This window comes from Pantherophis guttatus, chromosome 3, assembly GCF_059756535.1.
Source record: "Pantherophis guttatus breed Tessera chromosome 3, ASM5975653v1, whole genome shotgun sequence".
NCBI classification, from domain to species: Eukaryota; Metazoa; Chordata; class Lepidosauria; order Squamata; family Colubridae; genus Pantherophis; species Pantherophis guttatus.
The window spans coordinates 47,088,260-47,110,422 of record NC_142065.1 but is presented as its reverse complement, the minus strand read 5'-3'; the positions used below and the strand labels follow the sequence as shown (position 1 = coordinate 47,110,422).

Sequence of the window (22,163 nt, the reverse complement as noted above, 5' to 3'; positions counted from 1 at the left end):
GCAGATAAGTGGTCTCATCATTGCCTGCTGAGTAAACCTTGGAGTGAGAATTTCCAGTAGTGGTTGAATGATTCAGCAATACTCACATCCCATGAGTCACATTAACAAGTTAGCTACTTGTCTCAACATGTCAAAGAGCACAGATTGTTCTCTTTTGCTTCAAGCAGTTTGAAGAACATTGCAAGGAACAACACTTTAAATAAGGTACCTTGAAAGCCTCACTGAGAGATTTAATAAAGTGGACATTGCAGAGTTTTCTTTCAAGCTTAGGATAACCAAAATTAAAAGAGAATATGATTGGCATGGTAGACATTAATGCATTTCTGGTGTTATCCTTAGGTGATGTATATCAAATTGGCTTCAAAGGCTTCTGAAAATAATGTTTAATCTTATGTGAGAGTAACACTGAATAGATGTTCAAGTTCAATCTCAGCTATGGTAGTTCACTGGATGTCTTTGGGTTGATATCTCCCCCTCCCCGCCCCCCCCCCCCGTCTCTGTCTCTCTCTCTGTCTTAACCCACCTATCTCACAAAGTGTGGCAAAATATTAGAGGAGGAAATTCTGTGTATATCAGCTGGTGGAGAAGGGAGTATAAATCTATTAAGTAAACCTGATTTCTATTTTAGGTTTCTAATACTGACAGCTACTATACTGCCAAAATGACATCTACCTCCACACAATTTCAACCATCTGAGAACTCCTGCAGATCATCACTTGAACCAATCAAACAGGTATTTCACCAATCAAATTTTTCAATTTAATACTGTAATCTTGTAAAAGAGGGAAAAGTTAGCATTGCTGAGATTCTGTGAAATAGTTGTATTTGTTTTCCTCTGCTAGCTTGATACAGTAAAATTTATCTGGAGTTGGGGTTTGTAAAGCTTTAAATTTGTAACCTGTGGGAAGTAGTTTTTTATATTGATTTTTCCAGCTTTATACAACATGTCTAAAAAAAATTCCATTTGGTGTATCGTAGGTACGACCAAAATTGCCACTGCTGAAAGTTCTGCATGCAGCAGGTGCTAAGGGTGAAACTTTTACGTTAAAAGAGGTGAGTTCCTATGCACACAATTCTACCCTGGAAAGTCAGGTTATCTAAATTTGAATTAAGAAAGAAATGCATCATAATTTACTTTTTAATGGCATCCAGTGCAGACCAAGTCTATATCCATATTCTTACTCCATGTGATGTGTGGCTGCAAAATTTGAATGCTGGCTATGCGACTAGAGTAGGGCTGTCAAACTTGCGTTGTCACATTGTCATCACATGACATATCACGACTTTTCCCTTTGCTTAAAATAGGGCGTGGCTGGCGTGTGATGCATCCGGCCCTTGGGCCGGGAGTTTGACACTTTTGTTCTAGTAGTCCTGACAAGTGTTTAAAAAGAGAAAGAAGAAAATGTACAGGTAATCTTTGACTTATGAGTGTTTGTTTAACAATGATTTGAATTATCAGTGGTTTGGGAAAGGGTGCTTTACAGCCTATAAAACAGGTGTGTCATACTTATGACCCACGGGCTGGATGTGTCACGTGCTGGCCACGCCCACCCCCGGTTTAGCGAGGCAAAAAACGTCGTGATATGTCACATGATGACAACGTGACGCCACGAGTTTGACACCCCTGCTATAAAGCATTTCCAACCATTGGAAATGTTGCAGCCACCCTTCCCGCCCATCATAACATTATGATCTGGGTGCTTGGTAACTTGTTTGCACTTGCTAGGTGTAGGATGTTGGTGACCAATTGATGCTTGAATGTTTTTAAATTATGCTTTTTATTTCGTCTCTATTGGAAAAGTCATGTCAGCTAAACTGGAAACATTCTATAAAATCATTTCTTTTAAGTTTAAAATGCAAAGTGTGTACATATTAGAAAAAATGACACTGGCTGTGATTTATAGGGTTATTCTGTCAGCCAGGAATTAAATGCTCTGGCTTTTCATTAGGAATGTGTCAGATATTCCCGCAGAGTTGTTTGACTTATTTTAAATACTTATGCATTTAAATAACTTATTTAGCTTCCAATATTTTTGCAAAAAACAAATCCAATGCTTCAAATGAATGAGTTTCCATGTTAAAATGTTAATTTGCCATAGCAGTCTACATTTAGCGCAGTGAGAACCTGTTCTCTATAATAGCTAGAAGCACTGCCAGCTTTCTTCATTTTGGTTTTTTCTTCTGATATTTTTTTTTTTGCTGCTGCTGCTGTCATGAAAAGGATATTAAATTCTATGCATAATATACAGCTTGAAAAATGTGCTCCTCTTATAGGTTATGCATTAGACTTCAGCCTACCTTGTTATGTTTTATTATTTAATTTGCACTTAGAGACTATTAGTTTGATTCTCCATGATTTATATGATAGAAAACAAATTTAAAACATTTAAGTAAGCTTAAATACATAAAAGAAAAGTTTCTGAGAGTGAAATAAGAATAAAACAAAAATGTACCTAGAAGGTCTTTTGCTCAATTTTGGCTGGTGTACCAAGTTGCAAACCTTAGTTTGCACAAGAAAACATCCTCAGTACCACCCAGTTAAACTACAGCAATGCAGTTTACATAGAGATGACCCCAAAACAAGTAAAAATGCTTTCCAGATTACCATCTTTACCATCTTCCTGAACGTGCTCAGAGATGGTGCTGGAGTGATTTCTATAGCAAGAATTTCAGAAGATTGACATTGTGACTGTAGAGCACAGCCACGTTTGTTTTCTGATATCCCAAATAGGGAATACAGGGTCATAAAAAGGGTATTGTTTTTTTTTTTTAGAGCACCAGGAGTAGTTTTTCTGTATATGATCTAATAGGTCAGGCTGATACAGGTTAAAGCAGGCATATCCCAATGGTGCTTTTCAAAAGGCAACTGGGTTTTCTTGGTTTTTTTCTTTGAAAACATTTTGCCTCACATCCAAGAAACAAGTCCAGTTGCCTTTTGAAAAGCACCATTGGGACATCCATGACCTGGATAATTGAGAATCTGCAATTCTGCATAGATGTTAGAGCAGACAATTTAGTTAGAGTAGGTAACATGATGCCAAACTATAAAGGTCAAAACTATCAATTAGTACTTTAAATTGCATCAGGATGGTAATTAAATGAAAGCTACTGCAGAGCCCACAATATTGGTGGAATATGTTCCCAACAACATGAACTAGTTAGCACACAGCTGGTGCATCTTGGATTAATTGCAGGTTCTGAGTAGCTTTTACAGGCAGCTCCATGTAAATTGCATTGCCATAGTTTAACTGGGTCTTATTGAGGATGTCTTCTTCTGTAAACTAAGATTTGCAACTTGGTACACCAACCAAAGTTGAGCAAAAGGCCTTCTAGGTACATCTTCATTTGCTGTATATGCAGGACCTTTTTACAAGAGATAGAACCTGACCATCCAGAGATAAAATTGGTATAGATAAGATTGGAGAGCCTCAATGGACAAACAGTATCTTTGTTTGGGTTCAGCTTTAGGTAGGTCCCATCCAGATCCTGACAGCCTTCCATGCTTAGACCTAAATGCTGACTGAAAAGATTCCAGATAATCTGCTTCGTATTTATATTGGATTCACCAATACCCGAAAAGGGTAGAGAGACTGGGTGATACCCGTATGCTTCGTATTTATATTGGATTCACCAATACCCGAAAAGGGTTGGAGACTGGGTGATAGTTATCTAACACTAACAGAACTGGAGATAATTTTAGGGATTTAACACAATCTATTTCTAAACTGCTGGCAGAATCCCCTCTGTTAAAGGAATATTGACAGTCTCCCAGATCCAGATCCAGATCGTTATGGTCCATACTATACTTGCAGGAGCCTGGATAGGCATAGGTCAAGCCCGAAGGCAGTAATGGATAACCTAGAGAGCACTCTATCCACTTTCTTGGAGTGTATTGGGCAGAAGGGCAATGCAGTCTTCTTCAAGATCTTTCCAGCTCACAAAACACAGGGCAGAGATGCCCACTAGATTTTGGGGGGACATTTTAAGTCTCTTCTGGATACTGGTTGGATCCTTTAGGTGCCTGGGAAAGACCATGTGAATGCATCCAATCTTATGCAGACAAAAGTGGCAGTCTACATAATTTGTATTAGAGCATAATCTAATATAACAAAGGTCTGGTGGAAATTCTTTTGATTTTCAGATTACATTACTTTTTTTGAAATAAACATTCTAATGTATGGCTGCTTTCATGTGATAGGCCAGATTTATTTATATATCCCATTTAGAAGCCGCCTTTCTCCCTCACAGAGTGGTCACTATTCAAATAAAATGCAAAAGCTAATAAAGCCATACATAAATATGAAGCAGTTAAAACTACGGTAGAATTAAATAATAAGCATAATTAATAATAAATAAGCCCAATGTTCCTTTGGAGGCTATAAACTTACTATATTTTTCCTGATTGTTTTACTTACCTGATTATAACTTTTGTTTTTCCTTTTTACATGTATTCTGTGATTTTCTTATTCTTTGGATTCATTTTAGTCCTTTATTGATTTTTTTTTTTAAAAAAATATTTCAGGACACTTTCTCTTGCTTAATGAATTATGGTAGAGATCCATAGCTGTCTTTATGGTGTTCCTTTGTTGTTTGTTTATATTGCATTGAAAAATGTGTGCACTCTCTCTCTCTTTCTCTCTCACACACACACACAACAGGTTTGAAAATTACTGAAACAATGCAAAGTAACTCTACTAAGATGATTTTTGTATAAAACAGCATAACTGAAATTTTCATTATTATTTTTTTAGTGTATGATCTATCTTGGAGAGTACATTGCACAGAAACAGCTGTATGACAGAGAACAGCAGCACATGGTACACTGTGGAAAAGACCAGCTGGGGGAGCTTTTGGGCTGTCAGAGTTTCTCTGTAAAAGAACCAAGGTAGGCAATCTCTGTCATACCCATGGAATACGATTCTGCAAATTTTATTATCTAAAGCAAAGAGTTCTATTTTATTTTGAGTAGATACAGTGAATTTTGGCCCAATACTCCCTTTGGGAACATACATCTAACTGAATACTTCGTTGTAAGAATTGTGTTGTAATTGGTGGCACTTGACAAAATTATCAAATACATAAACAAACTTCAATGGCAAATATGAATTTAATAAATAAATATAAGAACAGAGTTACTAAAATCTGTTTTGTCAATGTTTCTTAATCCTCTTGTATAATACTTGGAAGAGATTATAGGCTAGATAGTGAAGAATACTGAAAAATTCTGATAACTGTCTAGATTTATGAAAAACTTTATAAACCTGCAACCCCTGGTGTGATGGAGCCAGTTTGTACTGGTTCATGAGAGCCCATTGCTAAATTTTCAGAAATGTTGCAAGTCACTTGCAAGTAGAATTGAGCCTTGATGTCTAGTTTACAAATCAGCTGTTCTGTGCTATTACAAGTAGTCCTTGACTTACGACCACAATGGAGCCCAACATTTCTGCTGTTAAGTAAAACATTTGTTGAGTAAGTTTTGCTCCACTTTTCGACTTTTCTTGCCACTGTTGTTAAGTGAATCGCTAAAATTGTTAAGTTAGTCACACAGTCGTTAAGTGAATCTGGCTTTCCCATTGATTTGGGGGTCCACAAAGTGCTCACATGACCCTGGGACACTACTACCGTTATAAATACAAATCGGTTCCCAAGCATTGGAATTTTGATCACGTGACCATCGGGATGCTACAACAATTATAAGTGTGAAAAACGGTCATAAGTCCCTTTTTCAATTCTGTTGTAACTTTGAACGGTCACTAAATGAACTGACGTAAGTTGAGGACTACCTGTACACAGGGCATTGGTGGCAATGAAGCTGGTGGAACCAGTTCTTAAATGTTTATTAGCACACCACTGCTTGCAACCAATTTGGTTTATTAACTTCATCCTGATGAATAGCATTAATATTTTTGGTGAACTTAGTTACTGTAATACTGTGCTTACTCTATTTGTTCTTATTTGCATAATTAGTTACATTCCTTTATTATCTTTTTTTCAAGAGAATAAATGAAGAAGAAAATTCATGCTTGAATTTCTAGCCATATCTCCTATGGTCTGGGTATATATTATATATGAATGCTGAATATTCCAGACTCTTTTTTTTCTTTGGCTGATCAGTATATTTGACTATAGCAGACTGGAAGCAAATGAGCATGGTACTATTCATGTGCAGTGCTAACATGCAGATATTGCTCTTGTTTAATCAATTATTCTCTGCTCCCACGCTGATGCATACTTAAGGCAATGCTGTTGCCATGGGACTTAATTGCACAAGTATAATATTGCATACTTAAGTCCTGTGAACTTAGTCCTAACTATGCAGTAAGAGAGGTTTGGGATGGAACTACACAGAAGCAAAAATTTCACAGATTGAATATTCCTATATCCACATGCAGCGGAATGAGTAATAGTATAGTAAATTAATAAATGGAATATTTTATTTCAGTCTATAGATGCCACTATTATTTTTGAATGTTCTTTCCTGTTAAAAATTATTCAGATAGTAAACTTAGAAATTTGGTCTTATCCTCTAACTTCTGTTTTGATTTTGTATTTTCATGGAGGTTTTCTAAACAATTTCATAACTTAGCCTGAAACTCTGAGGTTTACTGTAATTGTACCTGTGCATGGAATTGGCTTATTCTTAGCAAGCCTTGGTGGTGCAGTAGTTAGAATGCAGTATTGCAGGCTAACTCTGCCCACAGCCTGGAGTTCGATCCCGATAAGGTTCAAAGTAGACACAGCCTTCCATCCTTCCGAAGTTGATAAAATGAAGACCAGATTGTTGGGGGCAATATGCTGACGTTATAAACCACTCAGAGAGTGCCGTAAAGCACCATGGGGCGGTATATAAGTCTAAGTGCTATTACTGTTCTGTGGATGGAAATTTTATCAAGCCTCCCAGCTTCATATCTGATACTCATCATTCTGTCAAATGGTTTAACCAAACAGTCCATTTCTGAAGACTAGAAGTTTTTTTTTCCTTTAAAAAGTATGCAGGTACAGGTATATTTGGCATGCTTAATTTTATATGCATACAGTAAATCCGTCTCTTGACAGAATGAGAATTCATTGTGTTAATTGTGAGTGTATGATAAATTCTCCTGCAGAGTGTTTGTACCAGCAATGGCTAATGACTATAAGGATTTAATGGCAGGTTGAGAACCGTCATGAGAGAACTGATAACGGTTCTGAGAAAAAAGTTTAAACATTTTTTTTTAAATTGAATTGACTTGAAATTAGGCCATATTTATTTCTATTCTTTCTCTAAATGCATCTGATGTAGATTGCTTTTCCTTCTTATAAATCATATGCTGTATCATGATTTTGGAGAGCTCATTGGTACTCCATCTTGCATAATATTTGAATTAAAAAGAAGTATTCTTTATGCGTGGGTGCGGGGGCTGTGTGGTTAAGACACAGCTTGTTGACCGGAAGGTTGTCAGTTTGAGACCCAAGTTCCTGTTTCTGCCCCAGCTCCTGCCAACCTAGTGGTTTGAAAGCAGGCAAATGCAAGTAGATAAAGAAGTACCATTTCAGCAGGAAAGAAAGAGTATTATGTGTGCCTCAGCATATAGTCATGCTGGCCATGTGACCTCGGAAGTGTATTTGTACAATGCTGACTAGGAAAGGCAGTGTCAACGTCCGAGATGGCACACCATTCAAAGTGGCCACAATGCACTGTTTAGGAGTTACCACACACACATGGGAGCGGGATGCATGGGGCCACAGATGGGTGTCGGGTGATGGGACTCATACTGGGAGAGGAGCCAGGAAAGCAAGCCAGCTGTGGTCAGTTCAGAAGCCATCCAGGTCTGCAGAGTCCTTGCTGGAGCTAGCCAGAGAGCAACCAGGCTAGAGGAGCGCTTGCTGGAGCGGGCCAAAAAAGTAGTTGCTGGAGTCGGCCAAGGAGCAACCGGGCTGCAGCAAGAGTACTTGTTGGAGCCAGCAAGGAGCAACCAGGAACAGGAGGGTGGACCGTGCTGAGTCTATATAGCCAGCTGGCTAGCAGAAGCCAGTAATGCTGGCTAAAACCCTTTTTACTCTATTGTTCACCACATGCCAAGCTGAGACTCCAGTAAAGAGACCAGGGGTGGGGTCTAAATTTTTTTACTACCAGTTCTGTGGACGTGGCTTATTTTGTGGGCGTGGTTTGATGGTCATGTCAATTCTTTAGGATTTAGCAGAGGTACTGGTCTACCAGGCTTTTAACTGCTTGCAGAGCCATATTGGTCTACCCATTTGTTCTTGGAGCACACGAGTCTACCCATTTGTTTTTGGAGCGTTCCGGTCTATCTATTTGTTTTTGGAATGCACTGGTCTACCCATTTGTTTTTGGAGCGCACTAGTCTACCACCACACTGTCTTTTACCACTGATCAGCTGTAGGGCGGCCCTTTGAAGCGCCGCGGCAAGAGTTTAAACAGTTTTTGCCACTCTGCTACCACCGAGAGCATCGGGAACCGCTTTCAGGCAGCTTGGCCTCAATTGCCAATCTACTCCCACCCAGCGGTTTACAAGGAACGGATTGGTTCTAGTCGATCAGTTGGGAGGCTTCTTGGCTTCTCAATTTAAAGCTAAGGTGTCTTTTTTTTTCCTCCTCTTCTTTGTCAAGTGAGCCCTGATTTTTTCCTTCTAGCCGATCAGCTGGGACTCGGGAGGCAGCGAATAGATTGGGGGCGGGGCCAGGCAGAGGTGGTATTTGCCAGTTCTCCGAACTACTCAAAATTTCCACTACCGGTTCTCAAGAACTGAAGAGAACCGGTAGCAACCTACCACTAAAAGAGACCCATTCAACTCACAGTGTGGCCCCTTCCTTTGCTGGCTTGGTTTGGAACCATGACAGGGAGATGAGCATCGCTCCCTAGAGTCAGACCTGACTGGACAGGGGAAACCTTTACCTTTTTTAAAAATTATTCTTTATATAATTATGTCCTTTATTCAATTATGTTCGCTCATTATTCATTATTTTTCTACAGCCTTGTTTATGATATGCTGAGAAGGAATGTGACTCTTACCAGTACTACAGGTAGGTTTCTTCAAATTCATTCTTTTTGTAAAATTAATCTTGGTAAGTAAAAACGTGTTAGCGTTTGCGTGAGATGAATTGCTCTTGAGGATTGGGAGTATTGGGATTCTGCAGCCCTGTGCTAACAAAAAAAAAAAAAAAAAAACTGGTAATATGTTGACATATATTGAAATAAAACTAAACCAGGATCACCATCATGGTGTCAATGGTTATAAGTATGCCGATAGACATATCCTGTGCTGGTCTCCAGGCTTTCTACCTGTATGGCTTTGTCTTTGCCCAAATCCTTTTGAGATGCAGAAAATGGTTTTTTTGTGAACATGCATAACATTTTCCTGGTCACGTTTTTCCCACTTTTATTATTTTTAAGCTGTTCTATTTTTAAACTGGTAACTTTGTATTTTCTACACTGGTATGAGAATTTTTTTTAATGTGCATTTTTGCATATAAATGTACTGTTGGCTTTTTTTAGGCATATTCCAGACCTGCCATTGTGGGAAATGGAGCATTCTGGAGAAGTACAGAATGTTTCTATTTCTTCTTTGAACTACATCAATATGGCCATTCTGAGGGTACTGTGAAAGTTATACTGAAGCTAATAGTTTCAGTCACTAACAGTTGCTGGCATTTCAGACAAAATCAGTGCTGGACTTTGACCAGAGGAGCACAAACTTTCAGAAAAGAATCAGACCACAGATAGTCCTAGACTTAACAACTGGTTGAGGTTCCGATGGTTGTGCTCCCCGCACCCCCTGCGTCCCATTCACATGACCACACTTTGGGCATTTGGCAAACAGGCCACATTTATGGCCATTTGCAGCGACCCACAGTCATGGTTTGGCCATAAACTACCATTTATTTTTAGTTTACAATAAAACAAGCCCGTATCGTGGGTTCACTTAATGACTACGGCATTTGCTTAACAACCTCTGCAAAAACAGGTAGTAAAACAGGGTTGATCACATGACTGACCTACTTTACAACCATCACAAGTTATGTCATGGGAAGGCTCAATTGCGACAGTAACTCGAGGACTACCTGTACACCTGGAACAACTAAAAGAAATACAGAATGTATGCACAGATCTTGATTTCAGTATATTTCGACACCTTTCTTTAGTTAGCATTGGTTAATTTACCAGTAGCCTTATTTGAGTAGATAATCTCTGTTAACATCTCCATTAGATGTACAATTAATCCAGTGTAGTGAACCAGTACGGGGTTTCAAACAGGAATTCAGGTAGTCCTCGCTTACTAAACACAATTGGGACTGGCAACTCTGTCAGTAAATGTGGCAGTTGCTAAGCAAAAAATCATGTCATGAGGCTGGATGTCACTTCTACTTCTGTGGTTAAGACAATCACGATGGTTATTAAGCAAGACATCATAGGGCTCCGAATTGTGATTTCACATTTGCATTTTCAAATTGATTCTGTTTGTTGGAAACTGATTATGAACCTCGCAAATGGTGGCTGTCCAACTTTGTGACCACCAAACATGCAAGGATTGGTCGCAAAGCTGTGTTTTTCTCAACTATTGTAACTTTGAACAGTCACTAAACAAGGCAGTTGGTAAGTGAGGACTACCTGTATTGCTGACCTTGCTCTGTAGAAATCAGTATAATATTAAGGATAGTGGGTTTCGTGTTTTATTTGTTGCGATGATTTGATTGGCTTCCTGGCTACGTGATTTAACACAATTTTAAAAGCTAAAAAGGAAATAAACTTTATTTTGACATGATAAAAGATTGGCATATAAAATTCAAAACTGAACTGCATAGCAAAATAAAGTGCAGCGTTGTATCTGAAGATGCTTTCCTAAAGCAATCAGGACAATTATGCATCGACTTTTTTAATTAGGAAGCATATACGAGCAATCAGTCAATAGTTTTGCTTTGTGCATGATAAAACTGCTCTTAGTGCAAGCTTTATATAAATGGTACTATTTATGTTGCCCTTCACAGTCACTTCAAAGAACATGCCACATGCTCTCCAATCTGATATAAAAAGAAGTGACTATTGTAAATACAGTAGCTCTTTATTCTCCGGTTAAGAATCATCCTAATTTCTTGCTGAAGTACCTCTATCTGTCTAGAACTGAGTTCTTGTGTGTAGTTTCAATGTATTTTGCAGAAGATTCTTTCTTTTAGTGTGATCCTTCTTTGTTTTTGATTTGATCCCAGTTTTGTTTTGAGAATCATTTTGAGATGAATACATTCACAAAGTTAAAACAAGGTGTGTACACCTTTATTCCCCTTCTAGGCAGTAGAGCAGAGCCTATTTTTTATGTTTCAGGAGGGGGTTGCTGGCAGTGGATGACATTAAATTGAGTGTGGCTACCTCCCTCCTCTTTTTGCCCCAGTTGTTATAACGGGGAAGAGGCAAATAATTCTCACCAGAAACTTGAATTGGTTGTTTTTACAGAGTTTCCGAATTTAGTCTGAAGGTTGCATTATGCCTGCTGCTGAATGGTTAGTGAATGTTAGTAAACTATAGTTTACTATATATAATATATATACTATATAGTAAATATAGTAAATAGTAAACTATTTAAAAACTTCTGACTTCTCTTTTAATCTTTGTCATTTTCCATGGCATACACATATGCGATTTCAGAGTTGAATTGGCATCTAGCTAGATCTTTGTTTTGGTGAGAAAGACCATCACAGAACGCATAATCATATTGAGAGGCAAATAGACATGACGTTAGCAACATAGTTTATTATTGCGTCTTTAAAAAAAAACATAGCTAGAATATCTATGGAGAATCATCCAGGTTGTGGTTATCCCAAAGGTGCTTTTCAAAAGGCACCTGGACTTCCTTGGTTTTTTTCCCCTTGAAAATGTTTAGCTTCTCATCCTTGAAAGCATATCTTGGATGAGAAACAAAACATTTTCAACGGAAAAAAAATTAGAAAGTCCCATTGCCTTTTGAAAAAGCACTTTTAGAATAAGCTGTACCAGGGTTATACCAAGAGCAAAAAAGGTATTTATTATTTGCCTTCACTTCAGGATCCAGCTAGTCATATCTAATGTATCTACATATTGATAAGGAAGATACATTGTAACGGCACTAATGGGCACTTCCTAATATTGCAAATAGGGATGGTAGAGTTAGTTTGTCATTGGGTTAGAAGTGCACTCACCATGTTCTGACCCAGATCTAGCTATGCACTGGCTTTTCTTTAAAAAATGGCAATAGGACAAATATGTCTACTATGGTTGTTATTCTAGTTATTCTAGAGGGTGGTAGCTAATTAGGATTTAGGAGATATAAAGTTGGACCTATCAGCTCCATTCTCCATGTTTGAGTGAGCTAAAAAGTTGAACGTTGGGTGAGAAATTTCGAACCATTTCAAACCCATACACGAAGAACTTGGTATGCTTGCTTGACAAGGGCTCCCTCTGTATTGTGAGAATGGTTATTACCAGGGAAGGTGTTTTCTTTCTTTACCTGCTGTCTAGATGCTGCACAGACACTTGCTTTCGCAAAGGATCAGAGTGAGGATAATCCAAGTCAAGATCGGCTGAAGGTAAACCCATTGCTGGGTGGTTTCTTTTGTCGTACAGAGTGTCCCTTCTCTGTACCTGTGCGAAGTGGATTGCTAGAACTTCTGATTTGTTTACTGGTGAGTCTTTGCCTTCCTCAGAAGTTCTTGGGTCTCCACAGAGCAAGGACAGAGTTCTCATTCTCTGTTCTCTACCTACAGAGTTCCATTCTCTGAACATGTTCCCTGGGATGTAGCATTTCTTTTCCTTAGTCATACCAGCTTTCACTGGGTGGGAGTGTTTTTTTTTAATTTATCAGGGACTGATATAGATATTATTACTTCATGAAAACTCACAATACCTGAAAACCTTAGGAGAATCAAGATGGTTTCTCATACTGTTGTTGAATCAGTATTGTCCACCTCAAGAGAAAGCTACCTAATTTGATACAGAGATAACAAGCTTGATAGCATTCCTTTGCAGCTTTTTGGAAACATTTATCCTATTGTAGCTGTATTGTAATGTGTTCTGTGCATGTTTGTGTGCATGTGTATACACACGTGCACACTCAGTAGGTTCAGGGATAGGCAGCCTGGCATCTTCCAAAAGTTTTGGGCTACAAGTCCCATGAGAGTTGTAGTGAAAGACTTATGAAACTATCAGGTTGCATATCTGCGTCTATTTGATCTTTAGCAAATGTCTTGATCAGTTAATAAATGCAATTTTTGTTAAGTCTTATTTCTACTGTAACTCTTATGGTATTTGAATTGTATGTGACTGTTGCTCTTAAGCTGGTGACTAAGAAAGGAAGTGTTACATCCCTGTGCTTCTGTCATATATCTTAGCTAATAGTTATTTTTCATTTTTTCTTTAAGCAGAATAACACAGAGAGCAGTTTCAGCACTGAACAGGAAGACCATGAAGGTGATCTAGCTTCCTTAACAGCCTTAAAGCATACATGCAAAGAGAAAAAAGGTAAATCTGACCTGTCAATTAGACATGATTAGATTGCTTTGACTATTGGGCACTTATTTATCTAACGGGTCTTGCAGAATATGTACATACTGATGCTGTGCTGTTTTTGTTGAACCTGTGAGTCCTATGTATTTTCCTTTTTTTTTTTTTGCTATTTTTTTTACTATTATTCTTGATACAATTAGATATTCCAAAGTATTTTTAAGAAAACATTTTATTTCTTTCTCATGTGAATATACAAATTAGGTAATATTCAAGTAGTCAATTTAATTTGTGAAAGTTGCACATATAAATAAAATGTTGAAGGGGAATGCTGTTTTCAAAGCTATTCCATGTAGCTTTTAGAATAGTCTCACATTGCTATAAAGATAGTGATAGCTTCTTAAGATATTACAAATTTATTGTTGATTTCTTAGAAAAACTCTTGTTTGATTTCTCAAGTTAGATTTAAACTCTTATCATTAAATATTACACAATATGTGAACAGAAGTGAACACAAAAGGCTTTTTGCTTATGTGTGTTGGAGGAAATAGAAATATCTACATTAACCATTTGCTTAATGATGGTTCTAAGTTATAGTGGCCTCAGAAAAAGTGGGTTTTGACCTGTCCTTACAATTACACCATCATATCAACTCTTGATCAAGTGACCACAATTCAGATATTTGAGAATAGACTTACATTTATGACAGGTTGCAGCATCCTGTGGTCATGTGACTACCATTTGCAACTTTCCCAGGCAGTTTTTGACAAGAAATGTCAATTGGGGAAGCTGGATTAGTTTAGTGGTAAAAATACTCATGAAATTGAATCCAGTCATGTGATGACTCGCATTACAACCACACTGACTTAAGACAAAAATTCTTTTTTGAAGAATTGAGGACTACTTGAATTCACACAGATGAATATACATGGATATAATGTTAGAGTAAGTTGTATCCGAGTGATTGGGTTTGCCAGTTGATTTCCAAAGCATCGTTATTTTAAATTAAATGTCTTTTCACTTTTGCAGATGGAGAACTAATAGATAACCTTTCAAAGGAGCAAACTACATTGGATTTGTTGGTAGAAGAATGGGATGTAGCTGGCCTTCCATGGTGGTTTTTAGGGAATCTAAGAAACAATTACAAGTCCAGAAGCAATGATTCAACAGATATACATACAAATAAGGTAAACATGAGCAAATAGTATGATGTGTATACATTAACCTGTATATCTTAGCGTGATTTCATTATTTTATTAAAAATCGAAATGATTCTTATTCTCAAAGTAGTCTTTGACATTTTTGGTTGCTGTGTTGAGGCTGAAAAATAACACGCTTAATGATCATAGACACTGACCTTAGACTAAACAAATACCAGCACATTAGATAACCTCAGGGAACAACTGAAATAAACCATGACCACAGAACACAGCCAGGCTGAGAGAGAATGATTGGCCCAAGGTCACCCGCTGACGTACATGGCTAAGATGGGGCTGGAACTTACCATCTCCAGCTTTCTAACCTGTAGATGGGAGTTCCCCAACTTTTCCGGTTTTGCGGACTGGAGGTGGGTGGGGTGAGAGGCAATGGTTCTGTGTGAGTGGTGGGCAAGTGTGTGCATGCAGCTCCATTTGCGTGAGCAGTGGGCATGGGTGCCTGCCGCTCACGCAGAATGGAGTGCATGTGCACACACTCGTGCAAGGAGGGATGCATGCATACACACTTGCCTGCTGCTTCAGGTGAACGGGTTTTTAACAGCTCACGGCTCGATAGTGGCCTGGAGGTTGGGGACTCCTGCTGTAGATCACATTAATATTAGTTGATATAATTAATAATGTATATTAATATTAATTAGTATATCACAAAAGGATGACATAGAGATAAAAGTAAAAGCTGTTTTCTGTTATAGGGTGTCATATAATTGGTGACTTTTAAGGAAATAAGAAAGACTTCCAGAAAGTGGAGTTGTGGAAGTAATGCAGGATAATGGGGAGAAAAGTGGGGATTTTGAAAGCCATCAATATTAAATTAAAGAGATTTCATACCTGATCTGACTGCTCTTGGACTTTACTATATCACGTAAATTTTGGGAAGAATGATGGAAGACCAATTCTTTTTTCTCATTACAATAATGAGACTGCCTTTTCCTTTGAAAAATGAAGCTATTTAAAGCATCCAGGCCCTAGAATACTTGATGCATATGTACGTGTTTCTATTTAATTATCTCCTTCCTGAGGTTATTGTATAATTTATATTATAACTTTTGTTTAATTGGATATTAAATAAAATTTCTCAGCCCACATTGCTGAAGCAGGAAGAATGCAGTGTTAATGAAAATTGCAAGTTATTTTTTACCTAGCTGCCTGTGGCTATAAAGGGAAGCTTTGTGAGATCATAGTTTATAGTTACCTTTATAAAGTAAAATAAATAACAAGTCTAAAAATCTTCAAAGTGTATTTCTTCATTCTTCTTTAGGATGTGGATACTGCTGTTGTTTCAGATACTACAGATGACTTGTGGTTCCTCAATGAAGTCACTTCAGATAACTTCAATGTCACAGTCCCATCAAAAATAGTTGATTGTGAACAAGTTAATGAAGAAAGAAAAGAAGATAATAAAGTAGTAAGTCCCAATAATTGGAAGATATTTGTTAAGTGAATATAACTTACGTGAATATAACTTTGTTTACTTATTTATTTACTCCCACCTTTATTATTTTTACAAATAATTCAACGCAGCAAACATATTCCACACAGCTTCCTTCTCCTACTTTCCCCACAACAACAACCCTGTGAGGTGAGGTGAGCTGAGAGTGAGTGACCAGCCCAAGATCACCCAGCTAACTTTCATGGCTAAGGCAGGACTAGAACTCATGGTCTCTGGCTTTCTAGCCTGGTGCCTTAACCCCCAGACCCATGATGACGAACCTATGGCATGTGTGCCCGAAGTGGTATGTGGAGCGATGTCTCCTGGCACGTGCGGCATTGCCCATTTTTCTTTCGGGTTTCTGGCACGCGTGCATGACAATCAGCTGGCCTTTTTGCATGCAGCAGTGTCAGAAACTAGAAGAGCTGGTCTTCCATTTTCCTGTGTGAGCATGCATACCGGCCAGCTGATCGTTGCGTGAACATGCGCACCAGAAACCCAGAAGAGTATCTGGCTGAAACAGGAAGTTCGGTAGCTGAAACCAGAAGTTCATTTTCGGGCGCGCGCATGCGCCCTGGGCAGCTCCAATTTTCATAAGGAAATTGATGTAGATTTTGATCTAAAGCGTTGACCACTGTAATGTTTTTGCACTTACTGTGCTAACATGGCAGTTTGTTCCTTTTCTAATCTATATATTATATTTATTCATTAAAGATGAGTGAAACAGCATCTTCTGATGATCTTGAAGATTCTCAGTTCTTAAGTGATGACACAGATACTGATGTTCCCTCTGAGGTATGTTTTCTAGATTCAGTGTACTTGATTTGATTATAATGTTTATGGTTAAAAGCTTAATATAATTTGTTAAAACAGCTTTTTCAGTATTCAGAGGTAGAACCCAACAGTTCTCATTACTATTGTTTTTTATTGGACAATCTGAAATAATGGAAAGTCACTATCTTGTTTAATTGACCCAAAGAAATTCAGAGTAACTTGTTTCGTCATTTTATGCTTCTTTTAATTTTTCAACTTTCTGTATCATTCTCCTATTTCATTGATCACTGGGTCTGATATCCAGGTAGTCTTCAGTTTATGACAGTTCGTTTAATGGCTGTTTGAAGTTACCATGGTGCTGAAAAAAATGTCTTAGGAACAGTTTTCGCACTTACAACTACAACATAAGTGGTCGTATGATTAAAATTCAGGAACTTCAGTATGTATTTAGAAAACTCCAGTGTCCTGGGGTCATGTGATCGCTATTTGCAACCTTCCTAAAGGTCTTCCAAGTAAATCAATGGGGGAAGCTGGATTCACTTAACCGCAATGATGCACTTATTGACTGTGGCAAAAAGGCCATTAAAATCAGCTTAACCGCTTAGTTAATGTTAATGTTAATGTTAATTTTATTTATATACCGCCCTTCTCCCAAAGGACTCGGGGCGGTGTACAGCCAATTTAAAAACATAAACATACAGACCATCATTAAAAAGTAATTAAAATTAATTAAACAGTTTAGGCCAAAATTTAAAACCCCAAGTTAAAACTCCAATTTAAAAACCACTTAAATAGACAGCCCCGCCTGTCGGAACAGTAGGGTCTTGAGGGCACAGCGAAAAACCCGGAAGTCAGAGATTGTACATATTTCCGGGGGCAGTTCGTTCCAAAGGGCAGGAGCTCCCACTGAGAAGGCTCTCCTCCTGGGTGTCGCCAGCTGGCATAATTTGGCTGACGGCACCCTGAGGAGTCCCTCTCTGGGAGCGAACTGGTCGGTGGGAGGCTATCGGTGGCAGAAGGCGGTCCCGTAAATACCCTGCTCCTATGCCATGGAGCGCTTTAAAGGTGGTAACCAACATCTTGAATTGCACCCGGAAGACCACTGGGAGCCAGTACAGCTCGCACAGGAGGGGTGTTACATGGGCGCAACAAGTTGCGCCTATAACCACCCTCACGGCCGCATTCTGGATCAGTTGGAGCCTCCGAGTGCTCTTCAAGGGGAGCCCCATGTAGAGAGCATTACAGTACTCCAGCCGGGAGGTGACAAGGGCATAAGTGACCGTGTGTAGGGCATCCCGGTCTAGAAAGGGATGCAACTGGCGGATCAGGCGAACCTGATAAAAAGCCCCCCTGGCCATGGCCGTCATGTGCTCTTCTAAAGACAGTCGTGCATCCAGGAGGACACCCAAATTGCGAGCCCTCTCTATGGGGGGCAAAGATTCACCCCCAATAGTCAGCGATGGCACCAGCTGACTATACCGGGACGCTGGAAGCCACAGCCACTCGGTCTTGGAAGGGTTGAGTCTGAGCCTGTTTCTCCCCATCCAGACCCGCACGGCCTCCAGACAGCGGGACATCACATCAAGGGCATCATTGGGGTGGTCTGGGGTGGAGATGTACAACTGAGTGTCATCAGCGTACTGGTGGACTCTCACCCCAAAACCACGGATGATCTCACCCAGCGGCTTCACATAAATACTGAACAGAAGGGGCGAGAGGACCGACCCCTGCGGCACCCCCCAAGCAAGGCGCCTCGAGGTTGACCTCTGCCCCCCTGCCAACACAAACTGCGAACGGTCGGAGAGGAAGGAGGAGAACCACCGTAACATGGTGCCTCCTATTCCTAACCCCCTCAACCGCTGCAGCATGATACCATGGTCGATGGTATCAAAAGCCGCTGAGAGATCTAATAGGACCAGGACAGAGGAGCAACCCCTGTCCCGAGCCCTCCAGTGATGGAAGTTCTGGGCACATATATGGTTATAAGTCGAGGACTATCTGTATTTAGCTTTTTGAGCTCATGCTTCTGAGACTACAGGGTCAGTTTTCAACAAGTAGCTGAAATGTTGGAGTAAACGAACGAATTGTTTTAGAATTTAGAAAGGTTTTTTTTTAATAGTCACTTTATGTTAACAATTTCTGTACTTGTGTAAAGATGGAACTGAAATGTTCTGGAGCTGAGACAAATTGGTGGAAATGCTTCCTATTTTGCTCATTGTGCATCCCCATAGCAGCACTTCTTAATTCTGCTTATCTCCTGCTTACTATAGCTTTAACACTGATCTGGATACCTGTATACCTTGCTTTAGAACAGGGCTGTCAAACTCGCAGCCCGCAGGCCAGATGCGTCATGCACTGGCCATGCCCACATCTGGTTTAGCGAAGTGGGAAAAAGTCTTGATACGTCATGTGACGCTTCCGTGATGCCACAAGTTTGACACCCCTGCTTTAGAAGAAAAGATAATGCAGGTGAAAAAACTTAATATCCCTGCTGTTCCAGCCCCCCACCCAAATTATCTTTTTGCTGGCATATTAGAAATAATTTAGGTGAATGGAAGGAGGGGCTGGAGAAAGGGCTGGGATGTAAGGATGAGAAAGCAGAAACATTTACCTTTATATTTCTCCCCATGGTCTGATTAGCAAAGGGCCTGGAAGGCATGTCTGTTAAGTAGATCTGTATGAGGCTTGAAAATCAAAATCTTGTAGAGTGCTCATCAGTGACTCCTCATCAGGGAACTAAAGTATTAAGTAAGGTTCACAGGCCTTGTTTCTGGTCCCAGTAGTTTTCAACATTTTGATGAAGGGATTGAATAAATAGATGGAAGGCAGGCAGGCAGGAACATGACATAAAGCTGGTTAGGCTATCTCAGGCCTGCACCACATATGGCCCCGAGAGTGCATGCAGCAGCCTGCCAAACAGCTTTGTGCAGCCTGTCATTTTTTTAAAAAAAATAGCTGATCCAGGAATTTTAAAAAAATAGCTGATCCAGTGGTACCAACTGTGGCTGTCACCAGGAAGTTCTGCAGGCTTTCACAGCCACATCCACTCTGAAAGACATACTGCTGACTGCCTCATGGACACCGCCAATTCCTTTGCTGCCGCCCTGGGGTTTGCTACTGAAAGCTGATTGGCATAGCAGCAATTCCTTGTGGGCTATAATGTTTCAGATATTAATCTGGTCTTTTCTCTCTAGAAATTGTGCAGGATGGTCTAGCTAATACCGTTCAGCTAATACTGAAAATAAGACCCTGTCTTATATTTTTTTGAATCCTGAAATAAGCACTTGGCCTTATTGCCATGTGCTCAAAAGCCCAATTGGGCTTATTATCAGGGGATATCTTATTTTGGGGGAAACAGGGTATTCTAAAAGATATAAACACAATTCAAAATTAGCTTGATCGGCTGTTTTCCTAATGAAAATAACATAATTAAATTCAACATTATACAATGGATATGAAATATCTTATACTACCTGTCAGCGTCTCACCGCTGACATAGAAAGGAAGATAAGCCCTGGACTTTTGCCTGCTAAATCCCTTTGAAGCTCGGTCTCCGTGGAAATGAAGGGGGGGGGACATTCCTGTGAAATGACGAGACAAGAAGTCACGAGAGTGACTTGGAAGATAGCCAATGAGAAGCAGATAATTGGGGATCGGAAAGGGAGGGATTGGGGGGCAAAAGGTCAGTCTTGTCCGCACGAGTCATGATCCGGTTGCTGTGCTCGAATAAAGAGAAGATTTCCTTAAAGATTGGTAGTTTGGAAATTCATTTATTTTGAGATAGCATCGAAGTCTGACACTACCATAATTCCAGTGAAACTAGTTTTTTGCTATTATACCTTGAATGTTTCTCTGCCTATATTTCATTACCTACACTTGATTCTGTGACAGATGGGTTTATTTAGGAGCCCTGGTGGTGCAGTGGTTAGAATGTAGTACTGAAAGCTAACTCTGCCCACAGCCTGGAGTTCGATCCTGACAGGCTCAAGATTGACTCAGCCTTACATTGTTCCGAGTTCAATAAAATGAGGACCCAGATTGTTGGGCAATATGCTGACATTGTAAACCACTCAAGAGAGTGCTGTAAAGTACTGTGGAGCAGTATATAAGTCTGAGGGCTATTGCTATTACTGTTATTTATTTATACATTCATTTAGCTTAGAGGTTGCCCCATTCTTACTCTAGTGGCTAGTAAGTAAAAAGTAAGAATCATACTACAGAAGAAAATAACCCATCCAACAAGGCTCAGCCATCATCATATCCTGGGAGAATAGCCCGACCTGAACATTAGGGTGAAAGTCATCCAGTTCTTGGAGTGTGCATATGTATGGTGGGGGTGGGGGTGCCAGGTACTGAGACAGATGATACACTTCTTGGGTCCTGCTAGTTGATACTGCTTAATTGATGGGATGGGAAGTGCTCCTATTCTCACTTGATGGGAAGAAATAGCAGGAAACAAGCCCTATGCAGTGTGTTAAAGGCAGCAAAGGTGCATTGGCACAGTAGATGTACTTCTACAAGTCAGCTGTGTAACACACTGTTAAAAAGGAAAATGCAACTTTAAGTTGCATTAATAGAAGCATTGTTTTTAAATAATGGCTAGTAAATACAAGAAAATACAGATTTTCCACTGGAATCTGTATTGGACAGATCCCATCTGAATACTGGATCTTATTCTGGCCACTATACTTTAAATATTTTTCAGAAAAAACAGATATATGTGCATTTAAAGAAAAGGTGAGAATGATTGAGGACTGAAAACATATTAGGAAACTCTGAGAATTAAATTTAATGATGAAAAAAGATAACTGACAGCAGCACTTTTGAAGTATCTGAAGGCAGAAGACGCAAGTGAATATCAAAACTCTACCATCCAAGAGTGTAGGATGTAGAACAATGATCTCATTTTATAGGAAAAAAGATTCTGGTTGAATATTAGGGAAAATATCTTAATAGTAAGTGCAGTTCAGTAGTGGAGCAAATTGCTAATCAACATTCTGTGGTCAAGCAGAGCATGAAGAGCCCTCTGTGTGGAGATGCTTAAAAATGAATTCCTGCATTAAACAGGGTTGGATTAGCTCGCCCAAGTAGCTGTTTCAACTTGGGGATTGTGTTATCTATATTGCAGATCAAACTTGATTTGTTGACTATATTTTGCAGTATGCATCGTCTTGACAAACGTGCCATTGGTCAGATAAATTATAGTTTGAAACTCAAAAGCCATCACTCTTGTATGTAGAGTAAGCAAGTAAGCCACCATCAATTGTGTAGTTTC

At 39.3% G+C, this 22,163-nt stretch overlaps 1 protein-coding gene across 4 annotated transcripts in view; it reads left to right on the top strand.

Moving 5' to 3' along the window:
• Positions 1-22,163, top strand: part of MDM4 (MDM4 regulator of p53) — a 30,868-nt gene that overhangs the window by 6,316 nt on the left and 2,389 nt on the right. For 2 of the 4 annotated variants that reach the window (XM_060689778.2, XM_087889466.1), the window contains exons 2-10: positions 629-733; positions 979-1,053; positions 4,752-4,885; positions 8,975-9,024; positions 12,488-12,555; positions 13,390-13,486; positions 14,498-14,655; positions 15,944-16,090; positions 16,829-16,909. In XM_060689778.2, the coding sequence (XP_060545761.2) occupies positions 662-733; positions 979-1,053; positions 4,752-4,885; positions 8,975-9,024; positions 12,488-12,555; positions 13,390-13,486; positions 14,498-14,655; positions 15,944-16,090; positions 16,829-16,909 (882 nt within the window). In that variant the 5' untranslated portion in view covers positions 629-661. Of the gene's footprint in view, positions 1-628; positions 734-978; positions 1,054-4,751; positions 4,886-8,974; positions 9,025-12,487; positions 12,556-13,386; positions 13,487-14,497; positions 14,656-15,943; positions 16,091-16,828; positions 16,910-22,163 lie in introns of all 4 variants that reach the window. The other 2 variants (XM_060689777.2, XM_060689776.2) reach the window with 1 other exon arrangement.